The sequence below is a fragment of the Orcinus orca genome, chromosome 3 (genome assembly GCF_937001465.1).
Source record: "Orcinus orca chromosome 3, mOrcOrc1.1, whole genome shotgun sequence".
Taxonomy (NCBI): Eukaryota; Metazoa; Chordata; class Mammalia; order Artiodactyla; family Delphinidae; genus Orcinus; species Orcinus orca.
The window spans coordinates 184,917,257-184,931,152 of record NC_064561.1 but is presented as its reverse complement, the minus strand read 5'-3'; the positions used below and the strand labels follow the sequence as shown (position 1 = coordinate 184,931,152).

The window sequence follows — 13,896 nt, the reverse complement described above, 5'->3', positions numbered from 1 at the left end:
TAAATGTTTTCTGTCACCTCTATTACTCTCCTGTTCTTTAGGGCCCCAGTTACACATATTCAACCTATTGAAATACCTAAATATTTAATTTTTATTTTGGTGCTGTTGTAAACGGTATGGTTCTTAAAAAATGTGTATTCCAGTTGTTCATTGCTAGTGTATAGAAACACAATTGACTTTTTTATATTGTCCGTTTTCCCTGTGACCTTGCTGGACTCAATTATTATAAGTTATAAAAGATTTGTCTTAGCCAAATTTTGGAATTTTCTGTATGTACCATCCTGTTGTCTGTGAACATTAAGGGGAATGGTGATAGAGGACACCTTTGTCTTATTCATGATCTCTGGGGATGTATACAGTCTTTCACTGTTAGGTGTGATGTCAGCTGTAGGTTTTTTTGGTAGATGTCCTTTATCAGGTTAATTAAGTTCCTTTCTATTCCTAGTTTGATGAGAGGTTTTTTTTATTATTATGCATGGATTTGGATTTTGTCAAATGCACTTTATGTATGTTGAGGTGACCGTATATTTTTTCTTTTATTTATTAATAAAGTGAATTATACTGGTCAATTTCTGGATGCGAATCAGGCTTGAATTCCTTGAGCAAACCCCATTTGTGATGTGTTGTGCTCTTTATATATTGTTGGATCCCGTTTGCTAACATCTAATTAAAGATTTTTGTGCCTATGTTCATGAGGGATTTTTGACCATCGTTTTCTCAAAATGTCTTTGGTTTTGGTATCAGGGTAACGCTGAACTTGTAAGTGAGTTGGCAATTTTTAATTTAATTTTTGGTTTTCTGCAAACAATTGGTATTATTTCTTCCTTAAATCGGTAGAATTTACCAGTGAATCCATCTGGGCCTTTGCTTTTGTTTGTTGTTGTTGGAATAAATACAGGGCTAAACAGGTTTTCTGTTTTTTCTTGAGTGAGCTTGGTAGTGTATGTCACTCAAGAAATTGGTCCATTTCAACTAAATTGTTTAATTGTTTCATCTAAATTTGTGGAGATATTATTTTAGTCTGCCTGGGCTGCCGTAACAAAACACCACAGACTGGGTGGCTTAACCAACGCCTAAAAACAATGAAAATCTATTTCTCACAGTTCTGGAGGCTGGGAAGCCCAAGACCAAGGTGCCCGCTGATTGGTTTCTGATGAGAGTGTGCTCTTCTTGGCTTGCACACGGTGAAGACAGAGCTCTCCTCTCTCTTCTGCTTCTTATAAGGGCAACACTTCTATCAGATCAGGGCTCCACCTATATGACCTCATTTCACCTTAATCACCTCCTTAAAGGTCCATCTGCAATACAGTCAAATGGGGGATTAGGGCTTGAACATATGACTTTGGTGGGCACACAGCTAAGTTCATGGCGGTGTTCTCTTATTTTCCTTCTAATGTCTGTGGGGTCTGTAGTGATGTCCCTTCTTTTATTCATGATACTAGTAATTCATATCTTCTCCATTTCTTGATCAGTCTGGCAAGAAGTTTATCAATTTTGTTGGTCTTTTCAAAGAACCAACTCTTGGTTTCGTTTTTTCTGTATTTCCATTTTCAGTTTCGTTGATTTTCCCTCTTTATTATTTCCGCCTTTCTGCTTGATTTGGACTTGTTTTCTCTTCTTCTGATTACTTAAAGTGGAAGCTTGGATTACTTATTTGAAACGTTTAATTTTTTTCTAATATAAACATTTAATGTTATCAGTGTCCGTCAAAGTACTGCTCGTCTGTATCCCACAGAGTTTGATATGCTGTATGTTCATTTTCATTCAGTTCAAAATACGTCTAAATTTCTTTGAGACTTTCTCTTTGACCCATGGTTATTTAGAAATGGGTTGCTTACCAGATAGTTGGGAATTTTCCATATATCTTTCTAGTTTAATTCCATTATTGTTAGAGAACATACTTTGTATTTTTATTCTTTTAAGTTTGTTGAGGATTGTTCTAAGTTCAAGAATATGGTCTATCTTGATGAATGTTCCATGTACGAAGAACGTGTATTCTGCTGCTGTTGGCTGGAGTAGTCTCTATATTTCAGTTAGTCTACATCTGTTGTTTGGATATTCTCTTTCCTTTGTGATTTTCTGTTTGTTTGCTCTATTGATTACTCAGAGAGGAATGTTGAAGTTACTAATGAATTATCTTTTCAGTTTTTGCTTCCTGTATTTCAAAGCTGTGGTGATGCATTCTCATTTAGCATTGCTACGTCTTCTTGGGAAACTGGCGCCTTTATTCTTTTATAACATCCCGCTTTGCCCCTGGTAATATTCCTTTGTCTGAAGTCTGCTCTGTCTGGTACTCACACAGCTACTCCAGCTGTACTTTTGATTAGTGTATCTTTTATGATCCATTTACTTTACCTACTTATGTCAGTAGTCAAAGTGTGTTTCTTAGACTTAAAGTGGATCCAGGACATGTTTCCAGTATTTTCGCTGCACTTTCTGGACAGGGTGGAAGTCGTGTGTTTGACTCTGCTTCCTCTTCCAGGTAGTACACACTTGAGGCCAGGGGAGGGCTCCTAACCTCCTCTCTGGGTCAGCTGGCCCAGAGCCTGGTGTGGAGGGGTCACCGGTCTGCAGGATGTTTGTGACGGCTCAGACATCCTCACTGCACGGGAAAATCAAGATTCTGATGCACTCCCTGAGGTGATGGGCGAGCTGACCAGCCTCAGGGCACAGACACCGACTGCAGTGTCCACACTGCTGGTGGAGGCCAGCAGGCATGGCCAGCTGGGCTCAGTGCGGCCGTGAGTTAGTGGCCAAAGTGGAAGCCCAGCACTGTGGAGTGGAGAGAGATTTTAGTAGAAGAGAGGAAGCCTGTGTGCCTAGAAATACAGGCCGTAGGGGAGGAGTGGGAGGGGCAGCGTGGCCGCAGGCGGCACTGGGATAGCCTGCCTGCCCGCACCCTGACCCAGCGCACGGTCCTCGGTGCCCACTGCGGAGTGCTCCTGTTTTCTGACGCCTCAGGGTGTTTACCTGCCGGCAGCTTTCCCGGCACAGGGCTGTCTCACGAGTGTGGTGACAGGACTGCGTCCTGTGGCTAGGCTGGCGGCTGGCGGCCCATCGAATGGGAGACGTCATGAGCCGGCTTCAACCTTGGGCTGAGGAGGGGACGGTTCACCCCCGCACCCCACCCCCGTGCCGGACATGCCCTCGGGCATCTCGCTCAGCCAGCGCTGGGGGAGGACAGCGCGCCGGGCCTCCGCTGCTGCTCTCGCCGCCTCGGTGGTTTGGGGGGTATGGGGGCACTGGGGTCTCTTCAGTGTGACCAACTTGATGCCCCTTTTTCCTTAGGGCCCAAGACGATGATTCCGCCGGGGGAGTGCCTGTATGCCGGGAGGAAAAGAAGGAAGCCCGTTCAGAAACAGTAAAGTATCTGTCTTCTGGTTTTGCTGACTGCTACCGATGGAGGGGAGGCTTTTGTGTGTTCATTGAAAAAAGTGCATTTTAGAAACAAAGTGAGTGAGGCGAGGTTTCGGTCAAGCCTTACTGAGGGTGCGGGGACCCGCAGGACCAGCGGGGGCCGGGCAGGGGACACTCTTGGTGCTCGGGAGCGCAGGTGGGACCCTGGGCCGCCTTCCCAGCCCCGACTGGACGCTGAAGTCTGGCCCAGGGCGCCCCTCCCCCGCCCTGGTAAGACCCGTCCTCGTCCTTGGCTGCGTGCACCACAGTGCCTCTGGGCTTCACCCCAAGCGAAAGGAGGCTGGGGCTCGGCCTGGGGCGTCCGGGACGCGGAGTGGGGTGGGGGCAGGGAACCCCAGGCACGGCCCCGGGACACAGCACCACGCTCACATCCCCCACCTGCCCGTGGCTGGCCAGTGGGGCTCGGGGCCATGAAGCGGGTGGCCTGCAGTCATGGAACTGGTCTGCAGAGAGTGGCTCCTAGAGCCCAGGGCTGCGTCCGTCCTGGGACAGGTCCTGCGGTGTGTCCACTGTGGCTGGGGCTGTGTGTGTGAGCCTCTGTGTGTGTAATACAGATGTGTGAATGTGTGATGTAGCTTTATGTGGGTAACACAGCCCTGTCGGGGTGTGTGTGTGTGTGTGTGTGCACCTGCAGTAGTGTCTATGTGGGGATCTGGGTTTCTGGGACCCAGGCCACCCTCCGGGCCCCCAGGGGCTGCAGGACCCCATGAGAGGTCGACAGGAATGCAGGCACCTCCAGTCCCAAGGATGGGTGTCAAAGGCTGGTGAGGCTGGACTTTGGAAACTGGTTGTCACCTGAGGCACTTGTGTGGCCACTGTGGGCCTTGGGATGGAGCCAGGGTGCTGGGGGAAGTGTTCAGCCTGGTCTGCAGGTGAGAGGGGGCGGGTGTGGGGGGCAGAGCTATGCACTAGAAGGAGGTGATGCGGGGGGCCTATGTCCTGAGCTCATTTGTTCTGGTGAGAACATTTGTCACCTTAAATAAGGAAAGAAGTACCTGGAGAGGCAGCTGTGTACACTGGGATCTGGGGGGCTGTGCACACCGGGATCTGGGGGGCTGTGCACACCGGGATCTGGGGGGCTGTGTACACCGGGATCTGGGGGGCTGGGAGCAGTAACGCACAAATCAGCAAGCACGGTGTGCAGCACAGGAGCTCCCTGCCTCTGTGCACAAGGGGCCACGGCCGTGCACCTTCGACATTGCTCCTCATGGATTCCTTGTTCAGCTGTGCGGGGCGTGCCGTGATGTGTCGTCACCAGCCCTCCACCAGCGTCCGTTCCGACTGGCTTACAGGCGCCGCTGTGCTGAGAGCCTTCGTGCCTGGCATTGGACTCGTGCTCGTCGTCGGAGAGCCACCGCCGTGGCTGTGTGCTGGCCGTTCCCTCGCGGGCCCGAGCGGGCTTGTTAACTGTTTACTGTGAAAGTGGTGGATTGCTCGGCTTTGACAAACCCTGCGCCCGCAGCCCCTGCCTGGCCCCTTCTGCGTCACCCTCACAGACGGGCTCAGTGATGCATAGAGGCTCGCGCTGCCTGCCATGCTGTGAGCAGTGAGTTTCCTGTCCTTGACCGTGGAGGCTCACGCCTTCTGCCAGGATCTGTGGACAGCAGCAGGTAAATCAAGGCCAGACCCAACAGGCATATGCATTCTTGCAGGTGGGATTGCCCAGGCCAAGAGTGTGGCATTTGTGATTTCATAGGTGTCGCCAAACTGGCCAGCACTGGAGGCGTGCCCTGCCGGGCACACGGTGTGCCTCAGACTTTGGTGAATTTGCGTGTCCTTCTCATACGTGAGGCGTAGCAGCCACTGTATTTCTTTTTCTGTGAACTGTCTGTGTTGACAACTTTTGATAATTTTTCTATTGTATTGTTTATGGTTTTTTGTTTTTTTTGTTGTTTTTTTTTTGCGGTACGCGGGCCTCTCACTGTTGTGGCCTCTCCCGTTGCGGAGCACAGGCTCCAGACGCGCAGGCTCAGCGGCCATGGCTCACGGGCCCAGCCGCTCCGCGGCATGTGGGATCTTCCCGGGCCGGGGCACGAATCCATGTCCCCTGCATCGGCAGGCGGACTGTCAACCACTGCGCCACGAGGGAAGCCCTGTTTATGTTTTTGCTTCTTGATTTGTAAGGGCTTGCTGTGCACTGGGGAGACTCATTCTTAAATGCATTTCACATACCTTTCCCCAGTTTTTATTTACTTGTGCTGTTCTTTGCAGCGCAGAAAGCATTTAATTTGTATGGAGTTGAATTTATTCATCTTTTACTTTGTGTCACAACTGGAAAGATCTCCCCTGCTTCAAGTTTATGAGAATTTTCCCAGGATTTCTTCTAAATTTCTTGGATTCCTTAATATATATATTTAAATTTTGAGCACTTGGAATTTTTCCTGGTGTAAGGTGTGGGGTCTGAATCTCTCTCTTTTCCCCTGTGGCCATTGGTTGTTCCTAATACTTCTATTCGATAATCAGTGTTTTCCTCACCGATTTGTAATGGCACTGGGCACTTAGACTTGTGATTTGAGGGGCAGTGAAAGACAGTGGAGTAACTTGAACGCACTCCCCTGGCTGTGCCTGAGGACCCTCTGGGGGACGTGGCCATGCTGGCTTGTCCGAGTGCCAGCATCTGTGTATCGCAAAGGCCAGAGGAGCTGCCGGCGGTGTGCACATGTGCAGGTGCCCGGGCCCACGGCCCCTCCTGGGGTGTGAGCCCCATGGGCCAGCTGCAGTACTGCCCCCTCGCCTCGCCGAGGGCTGTGGACCGTGGTCTGGCCCCATCCTCCGTGGATAGCCCGTGAAAGCCGTGAGCCTGTGATGCCTGAACCGGGAGGTGGAACCTGCTAGAACCCCAGGGTAGAACCTGCCCCCTGCCAGGCCCTCAGGGCTGGACCTGCGCTGGAGGGAAGCAGGGCTGGGGCGTGACCGCAGCGGCGGGTCCCTGCACCGCGGATCGGCACCTTTAGCTCGGAGGTGTGTGAGCAGCGGGGCTCCCCCTCGTTTGCATGTTTGGTCTTGATTGGGCTGTGACTGAGCACGCAGAGCTGCGCGTCCTTACAGTGCACAGTCTGATTGGTTCTGAGATGTGTAATCACCCGAGAAACATTGCCGAAGCCAAGGTCACAGACACTCCCGTCACGTCCGAAGGTTCCTTGTGCCCTGGTCACTCCTCCGGTAGCCTCGTCCCAGGCGACCTTGCCTGCACTCTTGTCCAGTAGGCTGGTTTGCATTTCCTGGAATTTTCTATAAATGGGGTCCTACACCTTGTGGGGCTTCTCTCCCTTGTCAAGATGATGTCGGTTCCTCTGTGGTTTGTGTGCCGGGTGTGTCCTTCCTACGCTGAGTGGTGCCCGTCGTGTGGAGGAACCACGTGTGTTTGTTCATCTCAGGTGGACATTTGGGTGGTTCCCAGGTTGGGGTATCACGAATAAAGCTGCTGTGAATGTTTACGTACGGGTCTTTGGATGTAACGTTTTCATTTCTCTTGGGTAAACACCTAGGAGTGGGATTGTGGGTCACATATACAGCAGAGGAGGGTTTGACTTTTTGAGAAACCACCAGACCATTTTCCAAAGCAGCTGCACCGTTTACATTCCTGGCCGCTGAGCGTGTGATTCCTCTACTTTCTCAGCGGTGCCTGGGGTGTCAGTCTTGGTTTCAGCCACTCTGATGGGTTGTGGTGGTAGCTCACCATGGCTTTAATTTGTGTTTCCCTAGTGGCTAATGGTGTTGATATCCTTTCATGTGCTTATTTGCCGTCCATACAGCTTCTTTGGTGAAGAGTTTTCTAAATAATTTGCCTATCTTCTTATTGGGCTGTTTGTCTTCTTGTTGAATTGTAAAACTTCTTTACATATTCTGGATACAGGGTCTTTTTGTGAATATTTTTAACCAATCTATGCCTCCCCTTTTCATTTTCTTAATGGTGATTTTCAAAGACAATTAAAAATTTTTGAAAAAGATCAATTTATCATTTTTTTCTTTCACAAGTTTTTTTTTTTTTTGGTGTGTGTCCTAAGAGTCCCAGGACTACTCTGAGGTCTCAAAGATTTTCTCGCGTATTTTCTTGTAAACTTTCATGGTACGTTTTAGACTTAGGTCTGTGATCTATTTTGAGCTAATTTCAGGTATTGTGTGAGGTAAGGGCTGATGTTTACTTGTTTTCATGGATGTCCAGTTGATTAGCACATTTATTGAAAAGACTTTCTTTCCCTATTGAATTGCCTCAGTATCTGTGTCAAATGAATTGACCAAAAATATGCGAGTCTGTTTCTCAGCTCTCTATTCTGTTCCATTGATCTATGTTTCCATCGTTTCTCTAATACCAAACCATTGGGAACATTGCAGCTTCAGAGAGGCTTATAGTCAGTCAGGCAAGTCCTCCAACTTTGCCCTCTAATTGGCTATTCTCTGTCCTCTGCATGTCCATGTGAAGTCTAGACTCCTTGTCATTTCTGTAAAAGGTCCTGCTGGAATTTCAGTTGAGGCTCCATTGAGTCCACGGATCAGTTTGGGGGAGTGACACAGTCTTAACAGTACTGAGTCTTACAGTCCTGTGCATGGTGTGTCTTTCTGTTTATTTATGTCTCTTTAAGTTTCTCTCAGCGCTATTTTATAGTCTCCGTTTAGGCGTCTGGAATGTCTTCTGTTGGGCTGGTCCCAGGTGTTCTGTGTTTTGGCTCCCGTTGTAACCCTCCTGCCAGCTAGTGGCCAGGCGCCTCCCGTGCTGCCGGTCCTTGTCCCCTCACTCCTGCCGCGTCTCCACCCTGGGGAGTTGGAGCTTCCTCCCTGTGGCCCTGGGCTTGAGCCAGAGGCCAGCTCAGGGGAGCATTTCCCTCCACGTGGCCCCTCTCACCCACCTGGCGGGGGCGGGGAGGTTCTGCTCTGGTGCCTGGAGCTGGAGGGGGGGCTGCGTGGAGGGGCAGCCAGGTGGTGTGAGAAAGCTGGAAGGACTAGAGCTTTTCCAGCGCCTGTTTCTTCAGTTGCGAGTGTCCCCCTAGTTGTCCCTCGGGGGTGCGGGCTGGGGACAGTCACGGCTCGTCCCATCCCAGGCACACGTGGGCTGGGAGGGGCGACTGCTCCCCACAGGTCTACCCGGAGGTGAGATTTGAGCCGGGCCACCCTCTCCCCTTCTCTGGCCCCCACACCTGCCCTCAGTGCTACCTTGTTTTCTGGGGCGGCTTCGAGTGTCTTTCACTCCTGGGTGGGCCATTCCACACGGGGTCTGTTCAGTCTCCCCAGGCCTCCTGACCCTTTAAATTTTGGCTAGTAGCATGAGTAATGTTGGTGTAGGTGCCTCACTGAGGGGAAAAAAATAAAAAAGAAACAGCAAAAAGTGGCAAGATAACCAGAGAATGGGAGAAAATAATTGCAAATTGTATGTCTGTTAAGGATCTAGGATCCTGAATATATAAAGATTTCCTACAACTCAAGAACAGAAAAGCAAACACCCCAATTTGAAAATGGGCAAAGGACTTGATTAGACATTTCTCCAAAGAAGATAAAGAGATAGCCGACAAACACGTGAAAAGACGCTTGACTTTACTGGTCATTAAGGAAATGCCAATCAAACCACAATGAGATACTGCTTTACACCTACGAGAATGGCTCTTATTTTAAAAAAGGAAAATAACAAGTGCTGGCGAGGCTGTGGAGTGTGGCTGGGGGGCGTGACGGGGCACAGCCTCTGTGGAGGACAGTCTGGCAGCTCCTCTCAAGGTTAAACCTAGAACCACCAGGTTAAGCTGGTTGCTCCGCTCTTAGGCGTATACCCAAGAGAAGCAAAAGCACGTGTTCAAGCAGAAACGTGGACTCGAAGTTTATGGCTGCAGGGTTTACAATACCCGTAAAGTGGGAGCGAGGCAAGCGCCCGTGGACTGGTGAACAGGTAAGCATCCATCCAGGCCGTGGAACACAGCGTGAAAAGGAGTGGAGCTCCACCCGGGCTGTGCCGTGGGCGAACCTTGACGCCCGACGGCCAGTGACGGAGGCCAGGCGCACAAAGTCTGATTCCATTTACACACAGTGTCTAGAACGGGCAGACCTGGGGAGACAGAAAGCGATTGTGGCCGCCGGGGGCTGAGAGGCGGGGAAGATGAGAGAAACTGCTTAGTGGCGCGGGCGGGGGGTGACTTGGGGGTGAAGAAGTGTTTTGGAGCGTGATAGAGGTTGACAGCACTGTGAATGTAGTAAATGCCAAAACTTTAAAACAGCTTTATGTTATGTGACTTGCATCTCCATTAAAAGAAAGAAGCCGCTTCTGGGGTTGGAGCTGCAGCTCTTGTGAGGTTTTGTGTGGCCTCGGCGCCGACAGCATGGGTTGGGGGTGAGCCCCGGGCTTCTGACAGAAAGGATGGCGTAAGGCAGCTTTCCACGTTCGTACGAGTGAACACACGGTAGAGGAATAGGAACTTCCGGACAAAAGAGTCCCGAGCCCCTAAGAGCAGCAGGGAGGGGCAGGCCCGGGGCAGCGGCCCCTCCCCAGCCGTCCTGGCTTTGCTTTCTAGGAAGGTGGGGGCGGGGCGGGGGAGGGCACCGTCGTCCCGGGGTTGAGAGGGCCCAGGAGCGGGGTCGCGGTGGGCGGGGAAGCCTGGGCAGGGGCCGCTCCCTCTGTGGGGGGCGGGCAGGCCTGTGGCGGGGCCCCGGCCACCGCACTTCGGGGCCTCGGAGGGGCAGGCGGGACAGCGCTGCGGTGCCTGGGCCGCCTCCATCATCTTCGCCTCAGAACCTTTCAGCCCTGCTGTGTAGTGGGAAACTGAGGCCCGGAGGGGCCGCTTACACCTGGACTGAGGGCCCTAGAGGAACACCGAGAGAGGTGAGCGGTGCGGCCAGAGCCGGTGTCCTTCTGCCGCGTCGGGGGAGTTAGCACAGAGAGGCCAGGAAGCGTGCTGGGGTCACACAGCTCTCCTGCTGCCCGCTCTGTGTCTCTCTGTGCTTCCTCCCACTACTGTGGGCCAGTGGCACGGTTGGCGTGGCCCACGGTTTAGTTCACGCATCTTCGGGGATGGGCGCGTTTCCGTCTGGCGGCTGCATTTAGAAGCTGATGGCTCCTCCAGAGGTCACCGCCTGGGACGGCTTTCAGCCTGGGCCTCCCAGTCTGATAGTGATCTTTCCCCACAGGAGGCCCGCCGTGGGCGCCGAGAAGTCGAACCCTTCCAAGAGACACCGGGATCGCCTCAACGCCGAGCTGGACCGCCTAGCCGGCCTGCTGCCACTGCCCCCCGACATCATCTCTAAGCTGGACAAGCTTTCGGTCCTGCGCCTCAGCGTCAGTTACCTCCGGGTGAAGAGCTTCTTCCAAGGTAGGACTCTCACCTGTGCCCACCTGGACCTCACCTGGGTCCCACCCGGCTTTGCTGGGATCGACCAGTTGGCGCCTCTCAGCCTGGGGAACCATTTAGAGGCGGAGCGCTGAATGCAGACCCACACGAGTGGCCCTGGGGGAAGGGGCTGGGGCCAGACCTCGCCCTGCTTGGCCTCACCTGCCCCAGGGCCCTGGGGATGCTGGGAGCTCCGGCCAGGCACCGGGCGCCTCTCTGCACGGGGGTGCCTGGTGTGTTGGACCCTTGCAGTAGCTCTGGGTACTTGCCCACATCCGGTGCCCCAGGCCAAGCCTTACTCTGCATGTGGCCTGGCTGAGCTCCTGAGGAAGAAACGTGGTTGTCACCACTCTGCTTCAGACGTGGGACTGCTGCCATCACCCCTCAGTTACGTCTGAGCTTCTTACACAATCATGAATTTGTTATATGTCTTTGGGAGCAGGTAGGATAAGTGTTGAAGGTGGGCAGGCGTGGACAGTAGCCGGTGGTAGGGACTGCGGCAGACTGCTGAGTTCATGCTCTGTCTCAAGGCGTTGGGACAGCCTCCCGCGGCCAAAACCCACCTTGGGGTGTGGTGAGCGTGGCCAGCTGGTGAGGCTGCAGCCCTGCAACCACGGGCACCCGGGCCCGTGCCGCTGCCCGGCCCTGCTGCTGGGCCCGGGAGGCCATGTGACTCCGACGTGTCTGAGGTGTGACAGCCTCTGCGCCTTGCTGGCTTTCTCGGCCCCGGGAGAGGGAGGGCAGCTTTCCTAAGAACTCAGCCTGCCTTCCACCCTGACCCTCCAGGGACCGCCAGCAGCTCTACCCGCTGTGCTCTCCAGCTGGGCCAGCGCCAACCAGCCCCTCCAAAGGGCCCCCCTTGGCCTTCACTTCCTCTCACGGAGCAGGAAGCCTAGACCCTCCTGCCGCTGCTGGCCTCTGAGAGCACCCTCTGTGTGAGAGCTCTGCACAGGGGTCTGACTCCGCGGGACCCCGGGCCCCTCAGCTGTGTCCTGCTCTGTGCTGGGGCCTGGGCCCTCATTGGTAGTGCAGACCTGAGTGTGTCAAGCTGTCCCTCGTGGAAAGCCGTTCTGCCCCCCGGGGAGGGCCCAGTTCACAGGGCTCTGTGTCTGCACAGCCGGGCTTGGTCCCTGCTCCCTGTGACACCTGCCTGTGTCCATCCCCCCACAGGTTCGTGGGCTGAGCTTTGACAGCCTGGCCTGGGGTTCACCCAGTGCTCAGCCCAGGTCCGTCCCCCTAGTAACTCGTGCTCTTTTACTGGGTGTCCGTCACCCAGACCCCCCATGGCTGGAGGCCCAAGCTCATGAAACATTTCTGGAAAAGTAGGTTTGGAAGACGACAGAGAATGGTGGGTGCCACGGGGGGAGGAATGCGGGGGGTCACCAGGAGGGTTGTGCAGGCTGGTGGGCTTCCAGGAGGAGGCGAGGGGGTGGGTGTGATCTGTAGGCCACACAGAGGCAGCCCCCTCAAGGAGCCGTCTAAGGGACCCTTGCTGCTGCATTCCTGCTTCTGGGGTGGGGCCTCCTCGGCACCCCAGCCTCCCCAGCTGTGGTGTGGGCCCCCTCCCCGGGGCAGAGGGGTTTTCTCTTCCTCCCCCAGTGGCACTGGGACCTCATCAGGCCCGCAGTGCTGGGGCTTGGCGCCCTCCCCCTGCCGGCCCCCTTTTCCCTGTGGGCAGCTGCAAGGCCCCTGCAGACCCCGTCTCCCAACCTCTGCAGCCTCCAGGGGTCCTGCATATCCCACTGGCCCACATTCAGGACCGGGCCTGAATTTTTTCTGAGCCCTTCTCGTTCCCACGGTGTCCTGTCCCTCCCCGAGAGCGCCTGTATTTCCCCTGGATTTCGGGTTACCGTTGCCCCGGGACTTGGCTCTCCGATGGGCTCGGGAAAACGGGGAAGTTCGCAGACTGTGTGGTGCTTTGCGCGAGGTGGGCAGCCGCTCTTCCCAGCTCGTCTGTTCCGAGTGGAAGTTGAAAGCGACAGCCCCTAAAGTGGCTTTGAATTATACTACTTTAAAATTAGAAATCAATACTACCGGCCAGTGGCACCTCCCGAGTGGGGTCCAGGGCACGTAATTCCAGGTCAGCAGTGGGCTCACTGCTGGACGCCGTGTCCTCGGGGGCTTCAAGGAGACCAGGGGCTGTGACCAGCTTTCTGACTTGGGGTCAGGCCTTCAGGCCTCTCAGGCCCTCCTTGTGTCCCTCCGGGGGAGGGTCTCTGTCCTACAGGGGCCCTGCTGTGGGGACAATGGGGAGGGCCCTGCACCTTGCCAAAGGAAGCCCTGCAGTGGGGACATCCGCAGACCCCGCCCGAGCCCCCACTGGAACTGACACACAGAATCGTTAGCAGCATTTATCTCTGAGACGCGGTTACAGGAGTTTTGTTTTACTTTCCAGGTTTCCAAAGTCTTACTGAAATGCATCAATTTTTTAGGTAGGAAAAACTCAAATGTGTAAAACAGCAGAGACAGTCATTTCAGCACTGCTGTGGTCTTGGGGTGGAGTCCAGGGTCCTCATCCTGGAACCCAGGCCCTGCCGGTGCTGCCAGGTCGCTGGTGCAGGTTGCTCAGGTGACTGCTGAAGCATCGCTGGCTTCCAAATAAGTGCAGGACATGCAAACACACACAGTCTAAAACGTGTGGTCGGCATGGAGCAGCCTGTGGGGCCCAGGGAGCCGGCTTTGGAAAACGTTGAAGGAGCAGCGGGAATTCCATCTCTTCAGGAGCCAACACCTCTGAAATCGGAAAAGTAGAGATTGCAGCGCCCAGGCTGGGGTACTGAGGGCTGTGCTCATGAAGCGGAGAGAGTTCCGTGAAGGGATGACAGGAGGTCTCTGGGACAGCCCGGGAAGCGCTGGGGACTCACAGCCCAGCCTTTGGAAACTATCAGACCCTGGCTCCTGATGTCAGGTCTCCCCATGCAAGGGTCTCCATCCCCATGCTGGGGTCTCCATATCCAAACTGGGTTTCCCAGCTCCCTACTGGGGTCTCTATTTCCCATACTGGGGGCCCCATTCCTATTCTGGGGTCCCCATCACCGTGCCTGGGTCTCCATCTCCACGCCGGGTCTCCATCTCCATACAGGGTCTCCCATCTCCATGCTGGGGTCTCCATCCCTGTGCCTGGGGTTCCGCATGCCCTGGGCTTGCACAGTGACCTGTTGGACAGCTTAGG

General features: G+C 53.9%; 1 protein-coding gene across 1 annotated transcript in view; it reads left to right on the top strand.

Annotated features, from left to right (window-relative positions):
* Positions 1-13,896, top strand: part of AHRR (aryl hydrocarbon receptor repressor) — a 73,197-nt gene that overhangs the window by 5,666 nt on the left and 53,635 nt on the right. Inside the window, exons 2-3 of the mRNA XM_033436664.2 lie at positions 3,289-3,361; positions 10,525-10,706. Coding sequence (XP_033292555.1) covers positions 3,300-3,361; positions 10,525-10,706 — 244 coding nt within the window. The 5' untranslated portion in view covers positions 3,289-3,299. The remainder of the gene's footprint in view (positions 1-3,288; positions 3,362-10,524; positions 10,707-13,896) is intronic.